The sequence below is a fragment of the Cydia amplana genome, chromosome 1, assembly GCF_948474715.1.
Source record: "Cydia amplana chromosome 1, ilCydAmpl1.1, whole genome shotgun sequence".
In the NCBI taxonomy this organism is placed as follows: Eukaryota; Metazoa; Arthropoda; class Insecta; order Lepidoptera; family Tortricidae; genus Cydia; species Cydia amplana.
The window spans coordinates 615315-642732 of NC_086069.1; the positions used below are offsets into that span (position 1 = coordinate 615315).

General features: G+C 36.9%; 1 protein-coding gene across 1 annotated transcript in view; it reads right to left on the minus strand.

Moving 5' to 3' along the window:
* The window catches only part of LOC134654766 (dystrophin, isoforms A/C/F/G/H-like), a 141518-nt gene extending 114402 nt beyond the window's left edge, over nucleotides 1-27116 (minus strand). The window contains exons 1-2 of the mRNA XM_063510239.1: nucleotides 27045-27116; nucleotides 863-968 (exon numbers count right to left, since the gene is read on the minus strand). Coding sequence (XP_063366309.1) covers nucleotides 863-968; nucleotides 27045-27113 — 175 coding nt within the window. The 5' untranslated portion in view covers nucleotides 27114-27116. The remainder of the gene's footprint in view (nucleotides 1-862; nucleotides 969-27044) is intronic.
* Between the last annotated feature and the right edge of the window lie 302 nt (nucleotides 27117-27418).

Sequence of the window (27418 nt, forward strand, 5' to 3'; positions counted from 1 at the left end):
TACAGAATTTTATGAAATATATGATCTGTAAAGAAAATAATATATCTGACTGCGGTTATTCTATATTATGCCAAATACTTAAAAGCTAACCTATCAAGATACCTATTGGTAGCAAATCCAGATTTAGATCAGCTTAGAAGCCTATCCAAGTATCCACCCACAAGAAAACATTATCGAATGGATTAACCGGTGATTGGATGAGTTCAGAACAAAGCCACATAACGGATAAGTTGACAACGGATCGGGTGATAGCCTCCTTACTTCAGACTCTGCTTGTTAGATAACGATACAGCTTCTTGCGAGATTTAAAACGGATTTCTATTTAAATATACATACCTATACACAGAGTGAAATTTTGCCGATAAACTAAAATTATTTTGTCTTTAGCGTATACGAAGCCGTATAGTAATTAACTCTATTATAATCGACTAAAAACTCTACATTAGAAACAAATAGATGATGTTATAGATTGGTCATTTTTGCTTAACAATAGAGATTGTAAAGCTATTAAGGAGCATAAGACTTATACTGTTTGTCTTAGATTTATACGATAAAGCGGTAATCTCTTTAATTATACATAAATTAAGATCTACTGACTTCCTCTCGCTGAACACGACTTCCAATAGGGATACATCTTGTGGTCGGAATCGGAAACATAAAACTATACATTGACACTACGCCAAAGTAAGTCAGGTCATAGTTATATGAGTACGTTTTCTTGAGCAATGTAGATTCTGCCATGTTGTGGGCTACATTGGAAGCATAAACTTTACATTTACACTTCGCGCCAATAATCAGGGGGCTCCTGTGCTGCCCCCTACAGTTCATGCACGTTCCTTATAAATAAAGAAGAGTGACTGACCTTTGCCATGGAGCTGTTGTCGGTTCTCGGTGCCCTTGAGGCTCTCGGCGGTGTGCAGCAGCTCGTCCAGCTGCGGCTTCTTCTGTTCCAGCTCGCGCAGCACGCCCTGCAACAATATATACACGTTACTTCAACTATTCGTACACAGTCATGCCACGGCTGACGGCAACTTAACCACGTTGTGTAACACCCAGGGCATTCTCATGCATTTGAATTTAGAACTTTCTTAATTATATAGGAGTTCAAAACTCGAATTGAATTTGTACTTGTACAAGTACGCGAGGCCTTTCGAGGCTATATATGCATGTCAAAACGCGTTTGATATGTGGACAGAGGGACCGTCTATGGAGGAATTCATCCTTTTGTACAAACTTCCCGTCATAGGTACCTCCTTGCATAATTTTACAAAGCCATCTAGTGTGTTATAATTTATCTAAGAGCTATCGTTGTCACTGACGTAACCTTTAACCCTTAAATGCATAGTGTTGCCAAATGTCTACAAAGCATTAGACAGCTCACAGATTAATGGTTAAACAAATTCTATTTGTTCCTGTATATTATTTCAATAGTAAAACTAATAAACTTTCCGAATTATTACATAAATTTACGCAGTATTTTAATTTATAAAAATTACATTTGTTTATAGACGAAATGTCGGAAAACTTAGAAAAACCTGGAAGTTGATGATTTTTAGTATGTGATTTTGGGTAGATTTTTCGGGGTTTGTAATTATTTTATATTTACAAACTTTATCATAGGTTTATCACAAATAGTGTACCTTTCTATTGGTAGTAAAAAAAATCATATATCTATTACTGAAAATTACATATTTACATAAATATGATTTAGCCAATTCAACTTCTAACACTGATTTCGCAATGAAAATCGAAGTTATATTTTTTTTTACTATTTTTCCTAGAATCGGCAAACAATTATGTGATACATATATTAATTTCGGGCAAAAATAAAAAGTCATGCATTTAAGGGTTAACCAAAAACCTTAGTCAAATTGACTGTGTGATTTTTGAGATAGGGTAATTCGCCAGTAACTGGCCACCGGCCAATAACTGGCCACCCTAACCTAAAAATGAATTATATTCACCTATAAACAGAATTATATTTTAGTATAAGTTTCCAATAACTGGCCAGCCTTCAATAACTAGCCACCTTATGTATAGAACATTCAGACATAAGTATATAAACACACACCTTCCTAAATGCAAATAATATAAGGTATCCGTTCTGTCAGGGGCACTCAGGGTTAAAACATATTGAATTAGGTAGCCATTTCAAATATTTTTAATGTTTCAAAAGATTATGACATTAATTCCATCTACGTCGTCGTATAGATTGACAAGCCCAAATTTTAATGACAAATCGTTGATGAAAACGGCTCGAAACTTTCTCACTTCGCATCGTTGAACAACGAATCATTACAAAACCCCTGAGAAGCACTCACGGTTAACGCTCCACTGATTCTCAATAAAAGTTCCACAACTCATTTGTAGTTCTTCCAGTTTCGTCCTAAAATATCCCCATTGTTCGGGATTCGTCGAAACCCCTGACTTGAAAACTTGCAGAAGTACTTGAAATATACTCGAGCATCTAAAATGTTTAATAGCCCCAACTCGGAGCATTTTGCGGCCACTTTTTACGACTTTTTTCAGCAATAAAGCTGTTTTACAAATGTCGGAAACATCAAAATTTATATACTTTTTTATGCACGCAACTAAATCGCAGTATTTTTCACGCGGTTTTACTAAGGGCGGTTTTTAACTTCTCGGATATTTACAACTAACTTTGTAAGTTTGTAACTATTTGACAAAAAATCCGCTAAGTCATAGTAGTAATAAAATTAGTGGTACTTTACTTAGTTTGGGGTATGTTTTTCTTAAATAATGCATACTACCTAACTTAATTTTATTGTCTGTGTTTTTTTTTCTTTATTTATATTGAGGCGGTGATAGGTAAGTGGAGATGAGAGGAGACGTGCGGAAATCAACCAATAGCGTTGGTTGTAATCCAGCGGAGCGGAGAAAAGATGTGGATTACGAATAGTATTGGTGGGAATCAACCAATATGCAATACTCCTTACATCTCTGTTTATCCCGTGCTCAGTGGAATGGCAGTCTTACTATCACACGAGTGTGCTGTGATCGTAAGACTACACTAGGCAACGAATACCTAATATTACAATTCGATGGTTTGGTACGGCAAACACAGACAAGTAATAGTGCAAGTACGAAAGCGGCCGGACTGGCAGAATACCACCCAAGCCTCACTTAGCTGCGGTCGGGTGTGCGCTTGCTAACTGGCACCCGGCGATTAAGAGTAGGTCGGGAGAGACCGACAGCGAAATCAATCCGATTTGCTGGAGCGATCCCGATATTCGAGAACTAAATCTTTTAACGGACGGTTTGAATACACATTTACCTGTATTCCGACCTCACTTAAAACTCCTCACTAATAGAGTTCAAAAAGTTTTTTTTTTTTTAATTTAGTGACGTCACGTCAATTTTAGCTTTTAATGCAGCCACTGTATCGAGGTGGGTAGTTAAAAAAGAGGTTCATATAAACAAATATTACTATCTGAACCTGTGAATTGTGAAATTGTGAAACTAGGTGAATCTCCATGGCACCACCATGTGGAAAATTTTCCAAAAAATGATTCTATAAAAATCTGTATTATACATAGCCTGCTCATACAATTTCACGAGAACCGGTTGAGAAATGCAAGATACAACCGGATATATGAAAGCATTTTTGTCCAAGCTGAAACGGAGACGCATCGCTTTGCGTTTGCTCGGTCAATTATATAAATCTGCCAATATCAGTACCACTTAGTTGTAGCTTTAATAAAGTTGCCAAACATTAGCTACCTCACCGGTAGACCATTTGGAGCTTTAATTGAATCGTCAGCCCGCCGGTGGCGCCACCTGGCGGGCCTTAATTAAATTAGTTACGAATTGACGCGCGCACATTATCGGCTGGCTTATTGGCAAAGTTGTGTCTGTTAAAGTCCCTACAATACCTGCTGCAATACTTGCTAGTTCCTACTTGTCTAATACCTAGCAGGCTTCTTCTGTTTAAACAAAAAAAAATTTTTTACTAATTCGCGTAATGTAATTAAAGATCGCGTAATTCAGATAAAATTTATAGGTAATTTTAATAACAAAACTTCCGTGAGACAAAGACATAGTAAATATATTAAAAACGCAAACTCCTGATGACACTTCTCGGTACGAAGTGAAACATGTCGAGCGTTTTTCGACTTAAAATACGTGAGTGACCCGTTTTTAATATATTTACTAATTTATAGGTAACCTGAAATTATAATCAGAATACACCTCAGTATTTATTTACTTCATAAGTCTCTAAATAGTAGATATGTCGCAGTCGGATTGTATAATCCGCCGTATTACATTACGGCTAGCCGTTTTACAAAACAGGGGCGTTTTCAAATGCGGTGGTTCGACGATTAGCCGGATTAAATGCGGCTGAATGAAAATCCGCCGGAATGTATTCGGCGCTATACGTTCTTCAACACGGCTAGCTGTAATGTAATACAGCGAGTCATTAGCCGCCGCTTTGACAGTTTTTAGTTCCCATTTTTAACACTCGTGGCGCTGCCTGACATAACAACAACAAACTATGAAAAACGCTGGGGTGTCCATCAAATCGTCGAGTCGAGTTCGTCGGACTGTTTCTTTTCAAAAAACATTTCCTCCGCAACTTAACTAGACGGAGCCCCGCTTCGCGGGGCTCCTATTTCTGAGCGGTTTGCCCTTCGGGCATCTGAAGCTACCTAACGAACCTAACCTACCTACCTATTGATTTAGTGAGACGTCCGTGAAAACATTACACTTTGGGGAAAAAAGCGTAGTCTATTTAAGTTGTGAAGAAAATGTTTTGGAAAAGAAACACATGTTGGTGGGACAATGGTAAAAATAAATTAAATTGCAAACATTGAAAAACTCCGGTTACGTAGGCGACCGAAAGAACTGGTTACTCTATAATCTAAATAGTAGATACGATGCGGCTAAACGTAGGCCGCCTTATTGAAGAACGTATCGCAATGACAATCCGGCTAGTCGTCGAACCGCCGCATTTCAAAACGCCCCTGTTTTGTAAAACGGCTAGCCGTAATGTAATACGGCGGATTGTACGATCTGACTACGACAGATATACCATCACATGAGTAACTTGTCCCTAATATGTTTCCACATCAAACAGTTCCAATAATTTAGTTGGGCACATTAAGTTATTAGCATTACTAATGAGGCCATGGAAATTCGCATCAAACTCCGTTAGTTTGGGGTCCAAACAAATACACATACAATATTCAGGATATTACCTATTCAGAGGCCGGCCCGGCAGGCGACAGATTTTTACTTTTATATTACTACAGAAGATACAGGAAAACTATGTATTATACATAATAAGTACATATACTTTTTACATATATTAAAAACGGGTCACTCACGTATTTTAAGTCGAAAAACGCTCGACATGTTTCACTGTACCACTCCTGATGACACTTCTCGGTACGAAGTGAAACATGTCGAGCGTTTTTCGACTTAAAATACGTGAGTGACCCGTTTTTAATATATTTAATATGTCTTTGTCTCACGGAAGTTTTGTTATTAAAACATATCGACGCTGCGGGCTCAGTACGGTTCCATTTTTATCCACTATCACTAAGCCCGTCACTTTCGCACTTACATACTTGTTAGAACGTGACAGGTATGGTGATAAATGATAAAAATGCGACCGTGCTACTAGGGCTGGAAAGGAGAAATGGGATAAGCGACATTTTTAGAGATATTGAGTTATATACACCGTTGGAATCGCCAGATTTTTCTGCATCGAATGAACTGGGTTTCATACCCGTCTGACGACTTTAGTGTCGCTTATCCAGTCGGTGATTTATAGAATCACTGACAAATTTAAATTACTAAACGACTTGGTTTTTAGCAACTTTTTGAAAAGTGGAGATTAGATGAGAAGTTATTCCCCATCATGAAGCTTAGAGTTTTTTACTTATTTGTCAATACAGTTTAATCTTAACATGGATAATTTTGCCTTATGACAATTAACCTTTCACTGTTGGTTAACTTACATTACCTGGCCGAATAATAGGTTTTAATGTCGTTTGAGACATTTCACCTACATATTTGTGTACAAATTTACATATATAGATAAATTTACTTAACTGTTAAATCTAAACTATTGGCGTTTATCCACATTTACCTCACTTCAGATATAAAACTTTTGTCGTTTATTCCGTTTTACTTGAAATTGTTAGAGTTATTGTTATTATCTCGTAGTGCTAACATCGCTTAATAATATAAGTAAGATTACGTTATTGTAAAGTGAACGTCTTATTAGTAGGTAGTGGTAAATTATTTAAATCACTTTCTTTTTGTTATTATGATTTTGATCTCAAGTAGAATAAGGTACGAATGTTTAATGTGACCTCAAAACACGTTACTTAACTACTAATTGGAAATAAAACTACAAATTCCTTAAACGGTGTTTTTTTAACAGAAGTAAGACGATCGTTTCCGTGTGGTTGATAAATATAAAAATTCATAGGGTATAACCTAGCTTCAATATGTCCCATATCAAGCTTCAAATTGTTCCTTGAAAATTGATTAGATAATTTATCTTGATTTGTTTCATGTCGATTTATACATATATATTATTTTACTTGACTGTAAAATAAGCATCTTTTACAGTAAGATAATTTTTACTCGATTCATTATCATGTCAAATTTAACTTGGATTCTTGTACCCGAATAATTTCTGGTGAAACATGTCGGTAAGATAATTTTACCTACCTTTATTTCTACGGCAATTTTGCTTAAGCGAAACTAAATTCTAAAATAACCCATTCAAAGGTAAAATAATAAAAAGATAATATAGAACACAACACTATAACCATATAAAGTTACTCATTTAAGATATTCGACTTCATTACGAATTTTAATGTTTTTTTTTTCAGAAAATATTGCTGTTTTTTGGCTCCATTGTAAAGTTAGCTAAGTGTCGCTTATTCCATTTCTCCTTTCCAGCGTCGATATACTTTATATACAAACTATCTTATGCCCGTGAATTCGTCTACATATGAGTAGGATTATGATGATAATAACTGATAAAAACTTATTTAGTAGTGACTTCGGTACCATATTGATCAAATCAAGTTATGTCTTCCACTCTGTTTTCCTTCGCGCCCATGCAATACGAGTAGGAACGTACATCGAATAAGTAATACTCGTACAAAACCGCGCGCGGGACGTTTCATATGTCGCTCCGCTAACGACCGTTCTGACGACAGATTACGATATTCATTTGTGAATTACCTTAGAATCCTTAAATTAATCCACGGCATAATACGTAATAACACGGATATATGAATAATAATCCATACTAATATTATAAATGCGAAAGTGTGTCTGTCTGTCTGTTACCTCTTCACGCTTAAACCGCGCTGAACCGATTTAGTTGAAATTAGATATACAAACACTTTGAGTTCCTGGAAAGGACATAGGATATGTTTTATCCCATAACTCACCCCTTAAGGGGGTGAAAAGGGGTGTCGAAATTTGTATTGGGAATCAATAACCGCTGAACCGATTTAGATGAAACTTAGTATGCTGATAGTTTGAGCTGTTGGGAAGGATATAGAGTATGTTTTATTCCCAAAATCATCCCTTAAGGATGTAAAAAATGGGGTGGAAATTTATAGAGTGGACCAATTTGAGGATAAAAATAAGGATGAATAAAAAAACAGATTTGTTTGAAAAGTAAGGTAGGTACCCAAATTACTTATTCCACGCAGACAAAGTCGCGGGCAAAAGCTAGTAAAGCAATAAATAAGGTAACTCACGGAAGAGGTTATTCGAAGAATAATGTAAATAGGAATAGAACGACTGGTAACAAGAAACGCTTTCATCTTTTCGTGGAAATGAGTAATGATCACAAATAAATAAGTAGGTCATTTATGAAAGAGAAATATTATGTATAATAAGCAGAGGTCGGCGGGGGTGAGCTATTTACCTTATAATTTGACATGTCTTACGTCATATTATAAGGAAAATAGCACACCCCCGCCGACCTCTGATAATAAGTACCAAATAATAACCTGCAGTTACATGAAAACTTAATTGAATTATCATTTTCGTCGCTTAGATACCTATATCAATATCATTATAAGAGCGGTTTTACAACAAACTACTGGTTCACAAAACATGTTTATCGCATTCCGTAAAACAACCAAACCAGTCGAAAAAAATTTAGTTTATTTCTTCACTTCATAAAAAAATCATAGAACTAGGACATTCGAATAATAGTCACGCCTGAAGGTACTAAAGTTAAGGTTAGATCATGGTTGAGAACTTTCCGACTATAGTAGGGTGGTTACACGGTTACGAAAAAAATAGGCTCTCATTTTTATCGCGTTGCAGAATAACAAAACTTCTTCATGAATTTGTCATATTTACACTGAATTCATTCCTTCTCAGGAATCTCAGGAATCAAATTTAGTCTCAAAGAAGGTTGTACAGTCGCCATCAGATATAACGTAGCGGCCAAGGTGCTCACAAATATCTGAACAAGCCTCTATTGTCAGGGCGTTAGAGTGCGTGTTCAGATATTTTTGAGCACCTCGGCTGCTCCGATATATCTGATGGCGACTGTACCAACGCAAAGACAAGGCGCGTGAAAATGTTCAATTACTTACAGTTCCCATCGTCACTAATACTTTAACAAATTAATATCAGGAGACATCGCAAATTGTGCAAATTACGTCTAATTGTACGCACCTGCTTCCCAAATACCGAACCTGCGGCCGCCGAACTTCAAAAACATTCCCACCTTGTGTTTACGTCTTATGTAACATGACCTCAAACTCCATAATAACGGCAGATAATCATAGAATACTTATACTGAAGCACTACCATGAGTTCCGTAAATGACAGTCGATAGTGAGAACGTTAAGGAAAATGTATGGAGTATTTGTACAGTGCCTCTACCGGTCACTTAAAGAACTAAAAATTTCAACTGGTACCATGAGTTCCTAACGTTTTTACGTAAGTTTTCTATCCATGCCTAACTTCACACCTAAAACGCTCTCTTTCTAACTATATAAAGAAAACTGAGCCAGAATTATACAAGTTAATTACTTTACGCCGTTTACGCGAATAAACGTGACAGATGTCATCGAAAAATACGTGCGTTTTCGACGTTACATTTCTGTCAACTTGTAAACACAACAAATAAACATATTTTCCACGATTATCTTTGCAATTTTCAACGTAGTATGTATTTATTTATAAGAGTTACGTGAACTCCAGGCAAAACTAATACGGAATAAATCAATTAGTAGCTCGAAAAAAGGCTGATTTGATACAAAGGTAATGAGTTATATTTACTCCTATTTCTACTGTTTAGTTAAGTACATTTGCAAAGATCACATTACTTACGAGCAGTTTTTGCTTTTAGGCATGAACCTATGATTGAAAACAACATTTCCATACAAACCCGGATGGCATCCAGCGGTACATGCGTGCAAGCAAATCGTTCATTGTTGTATGCATTGTAGAAGTGATTAGTTGGCAAGTGGCTAAATGCCGGGACAACAACTTGAGGAAGATGATGATGTCAAGGAGCGGTACATAGACATGTTGTGTTGTTGTTGCCGGGTGCACATACCACATAGTAACACAATATACATACTTACTGCAAGACCTGTTGTTTATATGTACACAGAGAGAGTTCCTACGTATTTTTTATATTATTACCTATTATTTTATATCTTAAATAAAATAAAACATACAAATGTTCTGTGAGTTTATTTATTTTTCTTTACTACCTATATATTATTTCCCGATGTTCAAGTTCAGTTCGATGTTTCATGTGTGTGGTGATGATGTTTCATGTCTCGTCAGTTTGGCAACAGGAAATATAAAACTAAACATTTTTTGCTGGTAGTTCACAATCTGAAAATTAAAATAAGGTTTAACACATTCACTGCCCAAAAACCCGCTGAGTGGGTTCATTTTGTATTGGGAAGGGGCGCTTGGCACTGAAAGTGCTAAGATCGAGATCATTTAGGTACCATAAAATTTAGATCGCTGTTAAGGCCGTATAATGTTACTTACTTAGTACGCCGGCACGTACAGCAACCTACACAAAGCGAGGCCAGGGCAAGACCTAACATATATACATACCTATTTTAATACAGATTTCTTCTCACGTGTGTACTATTTTCAACATAAGTACATAATAATCTTATTTATGTAGCCAAAAGTAGCCCGTATAATTTGCTTCATATTTTTTAACACGCAAAGGTATAATTCTAACACGATTATTAATGGTGTTTACGTATTTATCATATATTATTTTGCATTTTTTTCTTGAACACAGCACTGTTTATACATTGTTTACTAACATTGATATGTTTAATATTTTCGTAACTATGGCAACGTCAAATCTTTAAAAATTGTAGAATGAATGTTGAATCTGTAAAAAGTGACAAAATAGCTCGCACAAATTCAAGAATGGCGGGTAGCGTGTCAAGCCAAGTTTAAAAGAGAACTGGCGACTCAGCGGCTGTGTGTTATATTAACTAGAAATAATTGTTAAATAGAAATAAATGTTAGTTTCGAAATCAATTATGATGAATACTAATAATTTCTGTACAAAAAGTAATGATAATGCATCAAAAACATAAAATAATTTGAAATGAAAGTCAAGTTCAATACTAGGTACTTATAAAAAATATGCGTCGTTGTTGACTTCGCCGGAAAACGAATTGAAATCTTTACCTATACGGGGTATTTTGCCAGTTACTGGCCCTAAACTAAAAATGAATTATATTCACGTATAAACAGAATTCATTTTAGTATTAGGTGGCCAGTTATTGAAAGCTGACCAGTTATTGAACCTATACTACATTGAATTCTGTTTATAGATGAATAGAATTCATCATTAGTTTAAGGTGGCCAGCTGGCCAGTCACTGGCGAATTACCCTGGGTGCAAGTCCTAGTTCGCTTGGGATGAAATTAAAGTTCAGGATTTGTCTTGTCTAGTTTTTATACCAACAAACTAAATTCTTAAAAAAGTAACATAGACAAATATAATATAGCGTGTACGTAAAAACTAGTCAAGTAAAATCCTGAACTTTAATTACATCACAAGCGAACTAGAACTTGGCACCCATATAGATATCAATTCTTTTTTCCGCAAAATCAACACCGAGGCATATTCTAAATATTGGACTTGGCTCTCATTTCACATTTATGTTTTTGATCACCCTATTAGAAACCATAGAAACAGCTAAAACATTTCACAGTTCGCAATATGCGGGCATGCTTCTCTTTTACTCTAATTAAGGAGTAATTAGACTGACAGAGAAAGATGCCCGCAATTTGCAAACTTCGATGTTTTCGGTAGGTTACTTTGATATTTAGTTCTTTAGGTGACTCCTAGGGGCGCTGTACAATCCTCCGATATAATTCTTGCACTGTTTTTTAGTATACTTAGAAAGGGACAGCATCGTTTCTAGTGGAGTGAAGTTAGGCACATTAGACCGTAAAGAAACGTAAAACGTGACATAAGGCACGTTTATTCACATAAAGTAAGTGAGAAATACTCAGGCAACTGATGGTAGAGGCTCTGGTATGCGTGAGATATTTTCGATAGGCGTTGTGAATCTTCAGTTCCTTTTATTGATCTCCCGGAACACATTCAACAAAAACCAGCTTTAGAAGACCTACCATTCCTCCCTTTACTATAACCTTTATAAGGAAATGTAAGGCTGCTGGTTGGAGGGTACGGGGTCAGTTTAAAATGGTGATCCCTGGGCAGGTAACTCTTGCAATTTTTATGTGGACCGGGATGTTTTGTCTTAATAATTCTCGGTTATTTTCGTAATTTTACGCTTTTTGAGTGGCTGTTCATGCGGAATTTTATCAAGGCGGATAAAGTAAATGTTTGATTTTAGACGTTTTTTTCATCAGCCATCTTTTTATTTACTTAAGCACACTTAAGGCCGATTTTTCAGTTACCAATTTTAACTCGTCCGATAATTAATTCCAACGAATTAAGTTAATGACTGTGAGTTATGAGAATGACACATGAGAATCGTGTTATCAATATTTTAAAGCAGAACCTGCAGTAACCCTGCAGATTTCTAGGCATTCACACGATTTCACAGTCAACGATAACTACTTAGTATTACAGGACCGCGCGCTTATTTGCCAACGACACGACAGGTTTAGAAAAAAATAGTATACGGACCTGGGTCTTAACTTCAGTGAAAGATTACCGGAAGCCACTATTTATGTGTTTACAGATAAAAACCCCGCCGTCAGCGGGAGGAAATATTGCTCCTCGAGAATACGGGGACTTAAGAGGAAAATTACCCAGTTTTCAGTACGTACAACGATTAATTTTGAGGCGCATTTCTTGATTTTTTTCTTCCTGCACATTTGGAGTTATTTTCTATAATGTTTGATAAATTTGTCAAGTTTAGCTTTAAATTAAATGGTTTAGATTAGGTATATGCATAGTTTTTATATTTATAGGCAGCTTACTAAGAGTAAAGCGTTTTACGGATTATTGATCCAATTCATCCAATGAGGCATGAGAACATTATTATTGATACGTAAAAAAATATAAAAGCGATTAATTTGAAGAAATATTTAATTAGCAAAGCTATTAAGGAAAGATCCGTATCCGTAGTAATAAAAGAGACAGTTTTTATTCATACGGGACACTCACGTTTCCTCTTAATTCCGACGAGCCCAGGCAATACCGGAACTGAATTCCAACAAGTTCCGGGAACGTTTTCATTCCGAGTTCTGGATGTATCCGCGACGTTGCTGACTGGACGACTGACTTTCGGACACACGAAACATTTCTCATTACGAGTACTGTAGCCGTTTTAAAAATTTTGCATCTTTAAATTAAAATGGTTTGATATAGATTGATTTGAAATTGATTTGACGGTGTCTCTCGTTCTTAATTATAAGTTAGTATAAGTAGTTAGAATTTTCCGTTACTTAAGCTTTAGGAAATTTTGCTTACATAATTTTGTTTAAATGTTAGTTTTTCTGTTACAACCAATTTGTTCTACCAAATTTTGCTGATAATTTTTGCTTCAAAAGGGAGATTATTTTTTGAGTCTTTTGACTAGTAGGAATGTAGCCTATTAAATAAAGAAATAAACAGGCCACAATACAGTTGCTGGCGCTGTTCATCTCGCACGATTCAGCATCGTTACTGTCGTGACACAGCATCGCTATCGCTACAGGCGCGATTCAGAATCGATACAGCCCCAACACAGTCGCGTGTCCGACTCTGCACAGACCCAATTATTGTGGACTAGCGACCCGCCCCGGCTTCGCACCGGTTAACAAATTATACATAAACCTTCCTCTTAAATCACTCTATCTATTACTAAAAAAACCGCATCAAAATCCCTTGCGTAGTTTTAGAGATCTAAGCATACATACAGACAGACAGACAGCGGGAAGTGACTTTGTTTTATACTAAGTATGTAGTGATAATGCGTTAAACAATCTTACGGACCACTTGGTAAGTTGTAAGTTCAATTCCAGACATTTCAGTACATTACTTGTACTGAGACTATAGTTATCCCATCAAAAACATTACATGTAAAAAGGTGCCAGTCTCGCACCGCTTTTACTACAAATAGTTATTTGTACAACAAGTGATCAAAGTTTGATATTTCTTCGAGTGCTTATTTTGAGTCCCGTGCAAGCGAAAGATTCTATAATAGATTCACTCGCTACGCTCGTGAATCTATTATAGAATCTTTAATAATAATTTAATTAATAAATTAATTAATGAATAATTTAGAATCTTGAGCGTAGTAAGGGACTCAAAAGCGCACGAGATGTAAATAACTTTGATCTCGTGTAGTACACAACATTTTTCACCTCAGCGCAGTGAGAACATACCTATTAGACAACTTGAAAAATGTAATCCTTGTTCATCACTTAATACCTGCACTCATGTTTTCTTAAGATATACAAACAATTAAGTTTAATTACCGCAATGGAACACAAAAACAAAACGTAATAATAAATTCCATTAAAATAATATAGAAATAACAAACATTAACTGACACTTCAAACTTTTTTGTAAAAAAAAATCTTTGTAAGATACGGTCCGAATTGCGGATACGTACTATTTGTCAACTATGGTAGAGACAAACCAAAGAAAGTCTGCAGCGCTAGATTAAAAGTAGTTTTTAAAAATCAGTATGCGACAACACCACAGAAAATGGATTAAATAGTCTTGATACTTGTGAAATTTCTACCATATTTACCGTCTATGAAAAAATTAAGCTGTATGCACAGCTTAATTTTTATGGTAAAATAAATTTCATTCCAACAATAGATGTCGCTATTAATATGTAGACATATACTAATATTGATAAATAATATTGGGAGAATGTGACATTTGGCTTCATCAAAATTAATAAGCTTTTGTAATATCCGCGACGGCGGTAAATAGGTACAGAGGGCCTACCGCGAACACCGAAGTTCTCAATATGCGAGCATCTTTCTCTTTTACTCCCATTAAGGCGTAATTAGATTGACAGAGAAATTGCCCGCAATTTGCGAACTAAAGTTTTCGGAAAAACGAAATAAACCATTAAAACAATAAACATATATTAAAAATTAATTTTAGCTTTAACTAGTAGGTACCCATGCCGTGAGCATAAGCATGGAGGTTGTGGGTTCGAGCTCAAAACCCTTGGAGGATACAACTAAACGGAGTAGCCATTAACAGGCTTTCCCCTCTGTCGAAAATAGGCGGCCAATGGTCATACACAATGTATGGACTGACGTTTATCTGACATGACTATTTTTACGTTACGCATACATTTGACGTTCCCCTCCCCCGTAAAAATCGGCAGACTGTTTTGTACAGAAAATTACAGACATGGCGTCTCCGTTTGATTATATCCTCCAAGTCAAAACCCGGCTAGTACCAATGAGTTTCTCGAAATGTTAGAGGAAGTTCATAAGTATGCCTATACCTATTAGGTGTGTTCAATTTGCTGTGAAACCTTAGTCTAAACCAATATTATATTATCTAAGTAGGTACATATGGTGAAGTATTAAGATGTTTCATTCCACTTACCCGTCATCAACTCCAAATTTTGTAAACATTGTCGTTTTTCAGCTTGAATCGCCTCGTACTGACTTTTTACAAGTGTAAAATTATTCGTCATGCGGAAAAATAACTCCCGCACGCCGGTTTTGTAAGGTTTCACCATGTTTATTCCGTTCATCACAAAACACAATGAATATTTAAACGATTTTGACAAACACATACCATAGTGCATGACGTTTACTGACTGCTTAAAAAACATTGCCATATGTAGTTTTTTAATTCGATGTCAAATTATTGCGCTGCGCTGCAGACTTTCTTTGGTTTGTCTCTATCTAGAAATTCTTAAAAGTAAAATAATTATTTTTGCGTGATGATCTGTGTATTTTTTGAGTTCATTATTTTAATTATACAATAAAATACCTAAAATATAGTATTTTATCAGTTTTTATCAAATCTTAAACTTTATTTTTATTTATTAATTATTAAGAATTCATACTCGTACGTGGTTTGGAACGATGCGGTCTGAAGTTTTTCGGGGGTCTATTATAAACCGTGAATATACTGTTGAATGTCGTTTTAACTTTTTTTTTGTCTGTTTCTTTTTGCTAACAGTGTGAAAGGGACAGAGATAATAGAACCCAAGTATTTCGGACTTTTATTAGACCCCGCATGTTGAAATGACATTTGACAATAAAGGTCACTTGAATGTCATTTTGTCTCACTCAGTGAGCAAAATGCGATTTTGCTCACTGTTTTTAAGAATCAAAGTACCCTTGTTCGAGCTGCTGAGGTGAAAAAAGTTTTGAGATATAATGTGAAACCAAGTCGGTTATTTTAATCAGTGCCAGGGAGTGTTAAAACCGTATCAATAAGATATCTTTAATTTGTAATACGTATAATGACTTGGCCATCGCACGGCTGCATAATGACATAAGGATCATCGACACCTAATTGAACATAACGCTAGCGCTAATTGCAGTTTGAGCATTACACATATTTACGAGTACGGTACGAGTAAAGCATTATGTGCGATTGCCAAGTCATTATATGTATTACAAATTAAAGATATCTTATTGATACGGTTTTAACACCCCCTGGCACTGATTAAAATAACCGACTTGGTTTCACATTATATCTCAAAACTTTTTTGTAGTAAAAGCGGTGCGAGACTGGCACCTTTTTACATGTAATGTTTTTGATGGGATCTCATCTCTTTTTGTAGACAGTCCTTCTTTTCGGGTACTCATACCCATACTATGTATACACATGTCATATTTAAACACATCTTCATTCATACTCACATCGTACATCGTTGTGTACCTTTACTTTACCTACTATTTGTAGGAACTGCAACAGTAACTTTGTAATATCATATATTTATATGATTACAAACTTACTTATGCAGTTCTTAGATCTTTAAAACGTGACTGATATTGCAATATTTTTAGGTTTTCTATGGCTTGATAAGCTAAGAACTACTTATGTTTAAAATTTGATACTTGTGGGTATGCTAGAAGTATGAGATCGAGAATGATGATCGGTGAGTGTATAAGTGAGTGAGTGAGTGAGTGTGTCAGTGTCGAAACTAAGGAACTTTAACGTACAATAATTCTTAAACTACAAGTTCAGATTTAATGTTTTTGAGAATGTATCTTAAGCATGTTAAGCCCTATATGTCACTGAAAATTCAGGGTTCTAGCTTCAGCCAGCACAAAATTACAGGACGTCGAAAATGGCCTGAATCGCTTCGAGAAAAGGATGGTACGGCCGCGTGCCTCTTTGTTTTGCTCGACTTGGCGGGGGCACTCCCGTGCCCCCAGATCAAGAAGTACAATACACCGACCCATTAATGGTGAAAGCAAAGCTCCTTAAGTCTGCGACCAAGAGGCGAACTTATCAGTCTTGGAAACGGAAAAGATATTATTAATGGGTGGGTTTCTGCAAAAAATAGTTATTAGAGGAATGGGAACTTACGACTTAAACAAGGCTATTACAGTTTTAAAATTCGTACAAGAGGGTATCCACCAGAATGGGAAATTCGAGTTATTGACAACCGGGCTAATAGAGAGATATTGGGAGAATTGAAGAATATCAGATGAACATAAAATTTCATATGGAAACACCTAGGTAGAGTCTGCATAGCTAACTTTGCACCGACTTGGACAGAACAAAGTAAGGAAGTGTCATTATAAACGTTATATTTTCATAGAAATTTGATCGTCATCTTCTTCGCGTTGTCCCAGCATTTTGCCACGGCTCATGGGAGCCTGGGGTCCGCTTGGCAACTAATCCCAGTAATTGGCGTGGGCACTAGTTCATTAGTGGGCATTAGTTATTTTCATATAAATTTGATATTAATGTAATAATGACATTGCAACACTTTGTCATTGCAAATGCCATTCAAAGTTAGCTTGGTCCGACTCCGACTCTATATTGAAGGAATGTGTCTTAGTCTTACTTATTAGATCCCCGTGTAATCTTATTGGATTCTATCTTTTACGTTTCCTTATTTATTGCAGTCCAAAGCAATATCATCAGATCCGATCAGACTAATAGCCCTAAAGTCGGGTTTACAAATATCTTTACAGCGCAAAGAGACAAGCCATGTGACGAAAAAGTAATAGAAATTGATATCGTTGGCTATATTGGAAAGGAAAAACTAAGACGGGTGACAGAGAAGCGTGGAAGAAAAACTATATTTGTGTAGTATGTTGTGCTTGTGCTGTTAAAGAAGTCCACGGACTCTTCGCTCAAAGTATTCCAATCAGAAAAGTCGATGTAATCAAGCTACATGCATCAGCATCCCCACGTCCGACTACCACGAGTGGCGTGGCGCGACTGACCATGCCGTGCCACACCACGTGCCACCGTGCGGCGTGCCGGCCGGGCCCGTTGCCTAGCAACCGACCCCAGCCGGCCGCGGCGCATGCGCCCTGCTGACAGCGTGATTAGGGAGGTGGTAGTGTCGATGTAGTCGTTGGTATCGATATCGAGGTGTTGAGGTTTGGGTCATTAATAGCAATGCCCAAACATCTTCTCGATTTAAGATATTGGTAAAAATACAATTATCATATACTACTTCATAGAAATTAAAGCGTGACCAGCAGGTAAAGTAGGTGATACATAATCCTTGTAATGCCTAGAATTAAAAAAAAAACACAAATCAGGTAAACCCAAAAGGCATTTTACAAGTTGGAAAACTTTCATCGGAAAAACTGCACAATTTTATGCAGGCAATTGGCCTGATGACAAATTTTGAAATCCCTTTTATTATTGTCGGTACACTTGTATTGGTTCCGAAAAACACAATATTTCAGCTATACTCATAAGATTTAACATAAATAATTGCATTTTTTATAGCTAGTTTAAACCTCGCGCGAAAACGCCTCTCAAACCATTTGTGAAGTCATTAATTAGTTGGTGGAAGGGTGATAGACATTGTTTACATACTTACAGTTACGAATTTTCTCTTGGATCCGAATGATATTGTTAATTCAGCACCATATATTATGATTAGGGATGATAAATACATTACAAACATTAATCACAATGACTCATTTTATACAAAAACTCTCACACGGTTGCAATTTAAGATGAATTATTTAGATACATGCAAATTCTGAGTGAAAATCACCGAGCGCCGGTTTTACTTTTTCATTTTTAGGTTTCCGTACCCAAAGGGTAAAAACGGGACCCTATTACTAAGACTCCGCTGTCCGTCCGTCCGTCCGTCCGTCACCAGGCTGTATCTCACTAACCGTGATAGCTAGACAGTTGAAATTTTCACAGATGATGTATTTCTGTTGCCGCTATAACAACAAATACTAAAAACAGAATAAAATAAAGATTTAAGTGGGGCTCCCATACAACAAACGTGATTTTTGACCGAAGTTAAGCAACGTCGGGCGGGGATACTTGGATGCGTGACCGTTTTTTTGCTTGTTTTGCTCTATTTTTTGTTGATGGTGCGGAACCCTCCGTGCGCGAGTCCGACTCGCACTTGGCCGGTTTTCATTTTTTATGGTTGACAGCCAACATGGCAATTATACATTCAGCCAAATAATTAAAAAAGTTTTTTGGTGAAATATCGTATTATTTACCATTTATTTATTTAATAACAAATAAATATTTACTTTACATCGTGTAATAATATTTTTTGGACGTAATAAATGTTTAGTGGCGAAATATATTTTTTTGAACCTCCAAACTCTTTGGTGAGGATGTATGGATTACGGTCAATGAAGTTGTCTATGCTGCTCTAAGAAATACGTCATGGATTGATGACTTCACTCCTTAGCTCGCTGCTGATTGGCGTTTCAGTCAAAATGGCTGATTGGAGAATTTTGCACTTTTATTTTATTGAATATATTAATAATCCTAATGTTTATACTGAGATTGGGCCATTTTTTAGAACCATATTAACATATATGTTTCTTTGAAACCATTATTTCCATGATTCTTTGTTACTGTCATCAGACCAATTCAGATACGCCAATAGAAAGGCCAGGTCAAGAGCACTCTAAACCGGCGAGCGTGTATGAGGAATGTTATGAAAGTAACGGACGCGAAAGAGGTATATCAGGATCGTAGCAAGTGGAAATCCGTGGTCTAGCTCTGCCTACCCCTCCGGGATATTTCCCGGCGACATATTATCACGCCTATTGGCGTGATTATATGCATGTATGTATGTATGTATATTTACATAAGTGAACATCCATCACTTACCATCAGGCTTCATATTATTTTATTGAAATGGCAAGTCGAAGTGCGATGTGCGATAATAATTAAGAGCCAACAGGAGCTAAGATTTAAATATTTTAGGTATATATACCCGTCTCGCTAACGGAAGCGGCTCCTAAAACTAGTGCGATAAGGACAAGGCGAAAAATCCTGCGTAAAAATCTCAAAAGTCGAGGTTTCGTACTCGACTGTTTCCTCCTGCAAAACTTAACCAATCTTAACCAAATTTGGAAATCTAAATGATTATGACATTATCTGTGTCGGACCGTTTTGCTTTTTTGACTAATTGATGTCAGATTTGAATAGCACGCCTCTCATTGCGGCATAGTCAATTAGGCCATTTTGGCCATTTTTGAAGGGCTCTAGCGCCTTAAAAAACAAAAATATCAAAAAAAGCAAAACGGTCCGACACAGATATTGACAATATTAATCTGTGTTGAAAAAATCATTGCTCTAGCTTCAAAACCCACGGAGGAAACAGTCGAGTACGTTTGTATGGAGAAATGACCACTCCTGTTGGCTCTTAACAGGAAGTTATCAATTTTATCGACCTACGCCCAACGCCCATCTCTATCTTCCGCGCATGCGGTGTAGCCTATAAAAACTCTTGTCAGGGTTGTGACATGCCATCGGCCGTCCAGGTACTAGACAGGTGTGACGAATTTTAAGAGGCGTGTGGCGTGTACAATTAAAAAAAATAGATCACTGACAGTTTCATGAACACAAATCCCTAATATTATAAATTCGAAAGTATCTCTGTCTGTTGCTGAACCGATTTAGATGAACTTTGGTATAGAATTAGTTCGAGGCCCAAGGCCATATGATAGTTTCTATCAATCATCATCATCATCATCATTACCTATCCCATGCAGACGAAGTCGCGGGCAGTAGCTAGTGGTAGTGACAGAAATATTGTTTGCGTGGCCTTTCCCACGCGGTTCAGTGTGTTCTACAGTCAATTTGAATTGCGCAAAATAAAAATAAATCCCGTGATCACCTTCAACTAAAAATGGATCAACGATTTCATTTAATTTTGTCAGACATTGGGTTTTGTTAAAATTTAGCCTGCTCCACGCTTACCTCACAAAATGTATGTCAGCGCCATCTACCAACATTTCCGTGAACCGAGAACAGTCACAATGGACCTAGAAACTCCCGGCTCCCTAATACACGTCCAGTCCGATCTACGTAGTTCACAAACTCGACGCAACATTGTATATTACCACTAGTACTATTTTACCTAAGTATATAAGTTAATTTTAAATGTAACTAACAACTATGGATTTATATTCGAAATAAAATTATTTTTATTTATTTTTTTATTTTATATTTAGGAAATTTGTTTTATCAATGGCCGAACCATGCACTTGGCAGGAGAAGGAAGTATAGGGTGCTTTATACTCGCTGCTGTTCGTCGAGGAACGTTAAAATTGCCCCCGAGTGAAACACAAAAGTTTTTCAAAAGAGTGCTGAAACCCGAAGAAAATACTTTAAGATATCAAACAAAAACAAACCAAATAAAATCCAAATGAATGTTATTAAATATTTATCGTTCGAAATCATCATTTAAAAATCAATTCAACCAGCGAACATAAGAAAACAACTCAAAATATGCATTTGATTACTTTGTCTCACATGTGAATAAAATACAACTTTGCTATCGCTTTACGAACAATCAAGAGAGCCAGAGAGCCAGTTGGTGTGGTGAAAATAATTTTATTACTTTTGTATATTATTTTTATGCAGTTAAATTCTTCAATTTTTCTTTAGAAATCGTTTATTATATTATCATACGTAGACTAGCAACAAAATCATGTTTCCTTTTCTAGATAGGTACCTACTCTCTATTATTTATCGATATTTTCATATTATTTCGGCAGGGCCTACCCTAAATAAACATAAGTACAAAATTTTCTTGATTACAAAACTTACAAGTAAATAATAAATAAACAGATAGTACCGATATTATCAGCAAATATAGTTTATACATTTGCGCATAAGCGCATAATACTACCCGATCAGCTGAGCGACTTACTCTCGCAAACTCCTATCACGTTCCACGAAGAGCTTACAATATAAACCTTATCTACGGAACTTTTGAGTCCAGTTCAAATTAGCAAGTTCATTTGAAATATGTTCTTTACAGTAATAATAACTTTAAATATTGGGACCGAATGACTTTCGCATGGTAGTTTTACCTCAAACTTGGATAACGAATTATAAACCGTATTCCTGGGATGTAGAGTATATTTTAGATTGAAATGTTTAGTTGAAACAGAGAATTATGAAAGTAATAGCTAAATATTGGGATGAAAGGGGTATTGATATTGACTTATTGCTGCGATGAACAAACAGACAAATATTGAATATACACGAAACTGATATCAGAGTCGATCGAGTGCCTATCGTATTTACTGTACCACGCTGTTAACTGACTTTGAACCTTATAATAAGGACATACGGTCCATCGATGATCAGTTAAGTGTTAGTATAGAATAAAAATATATATGTATAGCCCAAATACTTAACCCTTTTCGACCTCCAATAGGTTGTACACAATTTAAACTTAAATAATGTATAAAATATTGTAACGTTATTTAAGTGGCTCATCGCTAACTGGTTGTTCGTGTTCTTATAATTAGGCACCTTTCGACCCCTTAGTAATTTCTATCATTAGGTAACGTAAAATTAAAATTTACCTACTTTGTTCCAGAATTAGCTCTATAATTAGAAGCTTAAAATTATTTTTAATAGGTACTTATTATTATGTTGATTATATATTAAGGCGTTTTAAACTATTATATAATAATTGTAACACTTGAATTTAATGAGGTTGTGATATAGTATTAAAAAAAGCGGCCAAGTGCGAGTCGGACTCGCCCATGAAGGGTTCCGTATTTAGGCGATTTAAGACGTATAAAAAAAAAACTACTTACTAGATCTCGTTCAAACCAATTTTCGGTGGAAGTTTACATGGTAATGTACATCATATATTTTTTTTAGTTTTATCATTCTCTTATTTTAGAAGTTACAGGGGGGGGGGACACACATTTTACCACTTTAGAAGTGTCTCTCGCGCAAACTATTCAGTTTAGAAAAAAATGATATTATAAACCTCAATATCATTTTTGAAGACCTATCCATAGATACCCCACACGTATGGGTTTGATGAAAAAAAAATTTTTGAGTTTCAGTTCGAAGTATGGGGAACCCCAAAAATTTATTGTTTTTTTCTATTTTTGTGTGAAAATCTTAATGCGGTTCACAGAATACATCTACTTACCAAGTTTCAACAGTACAGTTCTTATAGTTTCGGAGAAAAGTGGCTGTGACATACGGACGGACAGACAGACGGACAGACGGACAGACGGACAGACGGACAGACGGACAGACAGACAGACAGACAGACATGACGAATCTATAAGGGTTCCGTTTTTTGCCATTTGGCTACGGAACCCTAAAAACTGTTAGACCACAATTACCCAGTGGGAAGCAAAGTAGGTACATTTTACGATAACTTTTTAAATAAGTAAGTAATCTTTATTCTTTATTCAAACAAACACAAGTATAAGTTTAAAGCAACCTAAGCCAAGACATTTATACCGTTAGTACATAGTCAGTATCATAAACATATTTATACCTATAATTTTCGAACTATCTAGGATCTTAAATTAAACATACATAGGTATTACAAGTAACATAGGTAGATGAAAAAAAATCCTGATACTAAGTTATATACAAAATCCTGATACAAAGTTACATAAAAAATCCTGATACTCAGTTACATAAAAAATCCTGATACTATAAGTGACATAGGCAGAGTTAAAAAATCCTGATACTAGTACGTTGTAAGGACGGTCACTTGTCTGCGAATATGAATTTTAGTTAAATCAAACTGCCCCTTCAGTTTATCCTACTTATTAATCCAGATTACGAATCCAGTTTACATAATTGGAATCAATCGCAGGGTCTCGTTAACCCTTTAAGGGCGACCCTTCCAAGTGTTTCATATCTATTAGTGCGTCCCAAGTGGTCGCGGGGAATCTAACTCACTAACCGAAGGTGTTTGTACTTCATCGAGCATCCGGCAGTCCGGCCGGCAATATGTAGATATATTATGTACAAACAGCAACACTCTTAACTGTCTATCGGTGGACCTTATGCCTTTTGTAATAAGGTTTAGGAACTGTCAGTTAACAGCGTGGGCGATGGTCCATTACGTAGATATTCTTTTTGTATTGTGGCATGCTAGAATAACCACAGAAAATATTATATTTTGTGAAAGTAACTAAGCAGCTACATACATTTAGCGAATAACATTAAAAAATATTATAGAAATCAGTAGTAAAGTCAATAGTATTAGTTTAGTTTAGGTATCGATTTAGAATATTTAGATAAACAATGTAAATCATTCAATCAATGACCTAACAATTTTTGTTACTCTTAACAGTGTGATATATTAAGGTTGATCAGACATCGGTCACGTCTCAATGTCCAATAAAAGTAAATACACTTAGTCTACCTAATTTACCATGAAGAGTAATATCAAGCGAAATCCACTTAGTGTCCAAAACACCCGAAATACCATTTTTCCATTAAGCAGTAATAAAATTACTAGACAATAACACGGCTCCCGCGGCGCACCTCGCCTTAATTCAATCTCATAAACACCCACCCTTAATTACCGCCGCCCAAATGAAATTGAATCCTGTTTCTTTTAACATAAGGTTCAGTTTGGATTGGGGTGAAGTAATCAAATTGAGATTAAAAGCGAAGGTTGCTTCATTTTAAGTAGTTTGACTACTTTTAAGGATATTGACGGCACCTGAATTTGCCATCAAAGTAAAATTAAAATACTTTTCCAGTGGACTTTTTAAGGGCGGAATAGACGTTTCTGCTTGTTAAAAAATAATGTAGACCTAAGGCCCCACGTCGCGTGGGCGCGTGCCCGGAGCACACGCATGCAGGTGCCATTGTAGGTAAAATCCGTCGCACGTCTCCGCGCCAGTTGGCGTTGCTAATACTCATACATACAATTCCGCGCCAGCTAGCGGACATGTTTAAAAGGTAGGTATCTAACAAACGTAACAATGACTGTCTAATTGTTTATATTAGCTTGAAAGTTTAAAATTTAAACTTTCAAGCTTCTGTCCGCGACTGTGGAAAATGATGATGATTGGCAAACATACGAGTATGACGCACTCACTGATGAGTTGATGACATATTACGAGTATAATCTGTTCAACTGTCATAAGGAATGCAATAAAAAATCGCTTTATTCGACAACTGGCAATGTGGCACCTCCTGAATCCGTCACATTTGCCAAGTTATCAACACAGACAAAGATGCCCCCAGCGCAATCAAGACGAGAAAGCAACAGTTGTCGCAGTCGCAACTCAACTAAACAAGTTCCTTCAGCTCCAGCACCCGGCGGTAGCCGGTAACAGATTCGATTCCCGGCGGGGGCCATTCTGCTCGCCCTTTTGTCAACTGTACCGTGTGATTGCCGTTGGCGCGCGTGTGCTCGGGCGCTATACGAGTTTTTAGACGCCAATATAATATGGCCTTGAGAATTAACGGCCTTCTAGCCTAGTCGTGAGTAGTCGGTATTAGTAACCCCTTTCTTTGACCGGGTGTGGGAAGGTCTCGTGAGGGGGTGTGTGGGACTCGCTACTTTCCCCTCTCCTGGGCAAGCGGTAAGCAGTCTACGTAGCCTATGTACGCCTGCAAGTCCAGAGGAGTTACATACGCGTCGCCGACCCTAATACTCCGCACCCTCCTTGAGCTCTCGACCTTACTCACCGATGCTTTAACGATTAATGCCTCTGAGCAGGTGCTGTTCACGCTCTCTTGTGCGTTGTTGGGTCTGTCATCTATTAGTGGCGCATACTCCGCGCCACAAACATGTGTTGCCCCTTATAGTTCGTGCACGCTCCCTAAGTACCTATACAAGAAGGCTCCCTCGAGTCCTAGACTCTCTTGCGTTAGGAATATGTCAGCTCAGCTGGCAACTTCCGGGGGCATTTTTTATTCATCCCGGCGAAGTTGGACATTGGAATCCTGCGGATTTATTCTGTTAGTGTGTTTCGTGAAGGTTTATAAATATTGTCGAAGTTTGACAGGAAATGTATTGCATTTTTATTAATTCCTTAGCAGAGACTTAACTTGCAATGTAAAATAAATAAAAATAAGTACCTACGTGACATTGGAAAAACCTTTTAGGTAGTACAAGCTTAACATTCTATCTAAAGCCTTCCCATTCTGTTATTAGAAATAAACGTACAGTTATATTTATTTTAAAACTTCGCAAACTTTAAATCAATTTAGTATGGGATAGCGCATCGTTACTGGTGAATTTCCAATGATTTGGAACTCTGGTAGCCGTTTAAGAAGTGTAGGACTCTTACGGTAGATGTCGCTATGGGCCTCTCTAGGGCTCATATATGGTGGAAATATTCGCTGAATTTGGTACGGTCTTGGTAGCTCAGATGGCAGAGCATTGTACTAGTGATCCAGTGGTCGTGGGTTCAAGTCCCACCCAAGACAGTGAATTTTTCTACTTTTAATTTATTTCGAAGCTTAATTCGCAAACTTTCTTTTAGAAAAGCTAGCAACATTTATTTATTTAACCTAAATAAATGACTCTGTCCAACCCTTGAATATTTACCAGTATTTTTATGTTTTTGATAGAATTTACGTGAGGAAAAGGTATCATTCATCATTTTGGTAACATTTTTAGACTTCGCTTTAATATTCGGCCGCCACGGCAGTTGGATGAAATCTACCAAAATAAGTCATAACGTCGTACTTCAATACTATTTCAACAGTTACATACAGCGTTTTTGCTAAGGACATGAAAATCTGAAGGAACCTTTGAAATCAAAGCAATCCATATGCCAAGATTAAAAATTCCCCTTCGGAATTAATCCTACGCCGAGGCCCAGACTAAAATACAGCCAAAATAAATAGCTCGAAGCTAAACTCTGTCTTAATTGGCATAAAGCACTTAAGCGCCATTTGGGTCTATGGCACTTAAGACCATACAAGTATGCCTTTATAATGACTCAACGAAGTATTTTTTGGTATTTACATGTTTTAAGCTTGATAAATCAATCTTATCACGAGGTCTAAAAATCACGGAATCACTACTTTAATGGTTGAGACTTGCAGAATGGACTTACCTTCTGCTTATCCAGCTGGTTGAGGATGTCGTCCACGTCACCCACGGCCACGGCCTGCGCGCGCAGCATCTCCGTCTCACTCTAACACTACAGACAGACAAGCACTTACCTTCTGCTTGTCCAGCTGGTTGAGGATGTCGTCCACGGCGCCCACGGCCACGGCCTGCGCGCGCAGCATCTCCGTCTCACTCTAACACTACAGACAGACAAGCACTTACCTTCTGCTTGTCCAGCTGGTTGAGGATGTCCACGTCGTCCACGGCCACGGCCTGCGCGCGCAGCATCTCCGTCTCACTCTAACACTACAGACAGACAAGAACTTACCTTCTGCGTGTCCAGCTGGTTCAGGATGTCGTCCACGGCGCCCACGGCCACGGCCTGCGCGCGCAGCATCTCCGTCTCACTCTAACACTACAGACAGACAAGCACTTACCTTCTGCTTGTCCAGCTGGTTCAGGATGTCGTCCACGTCACCCACGGCCA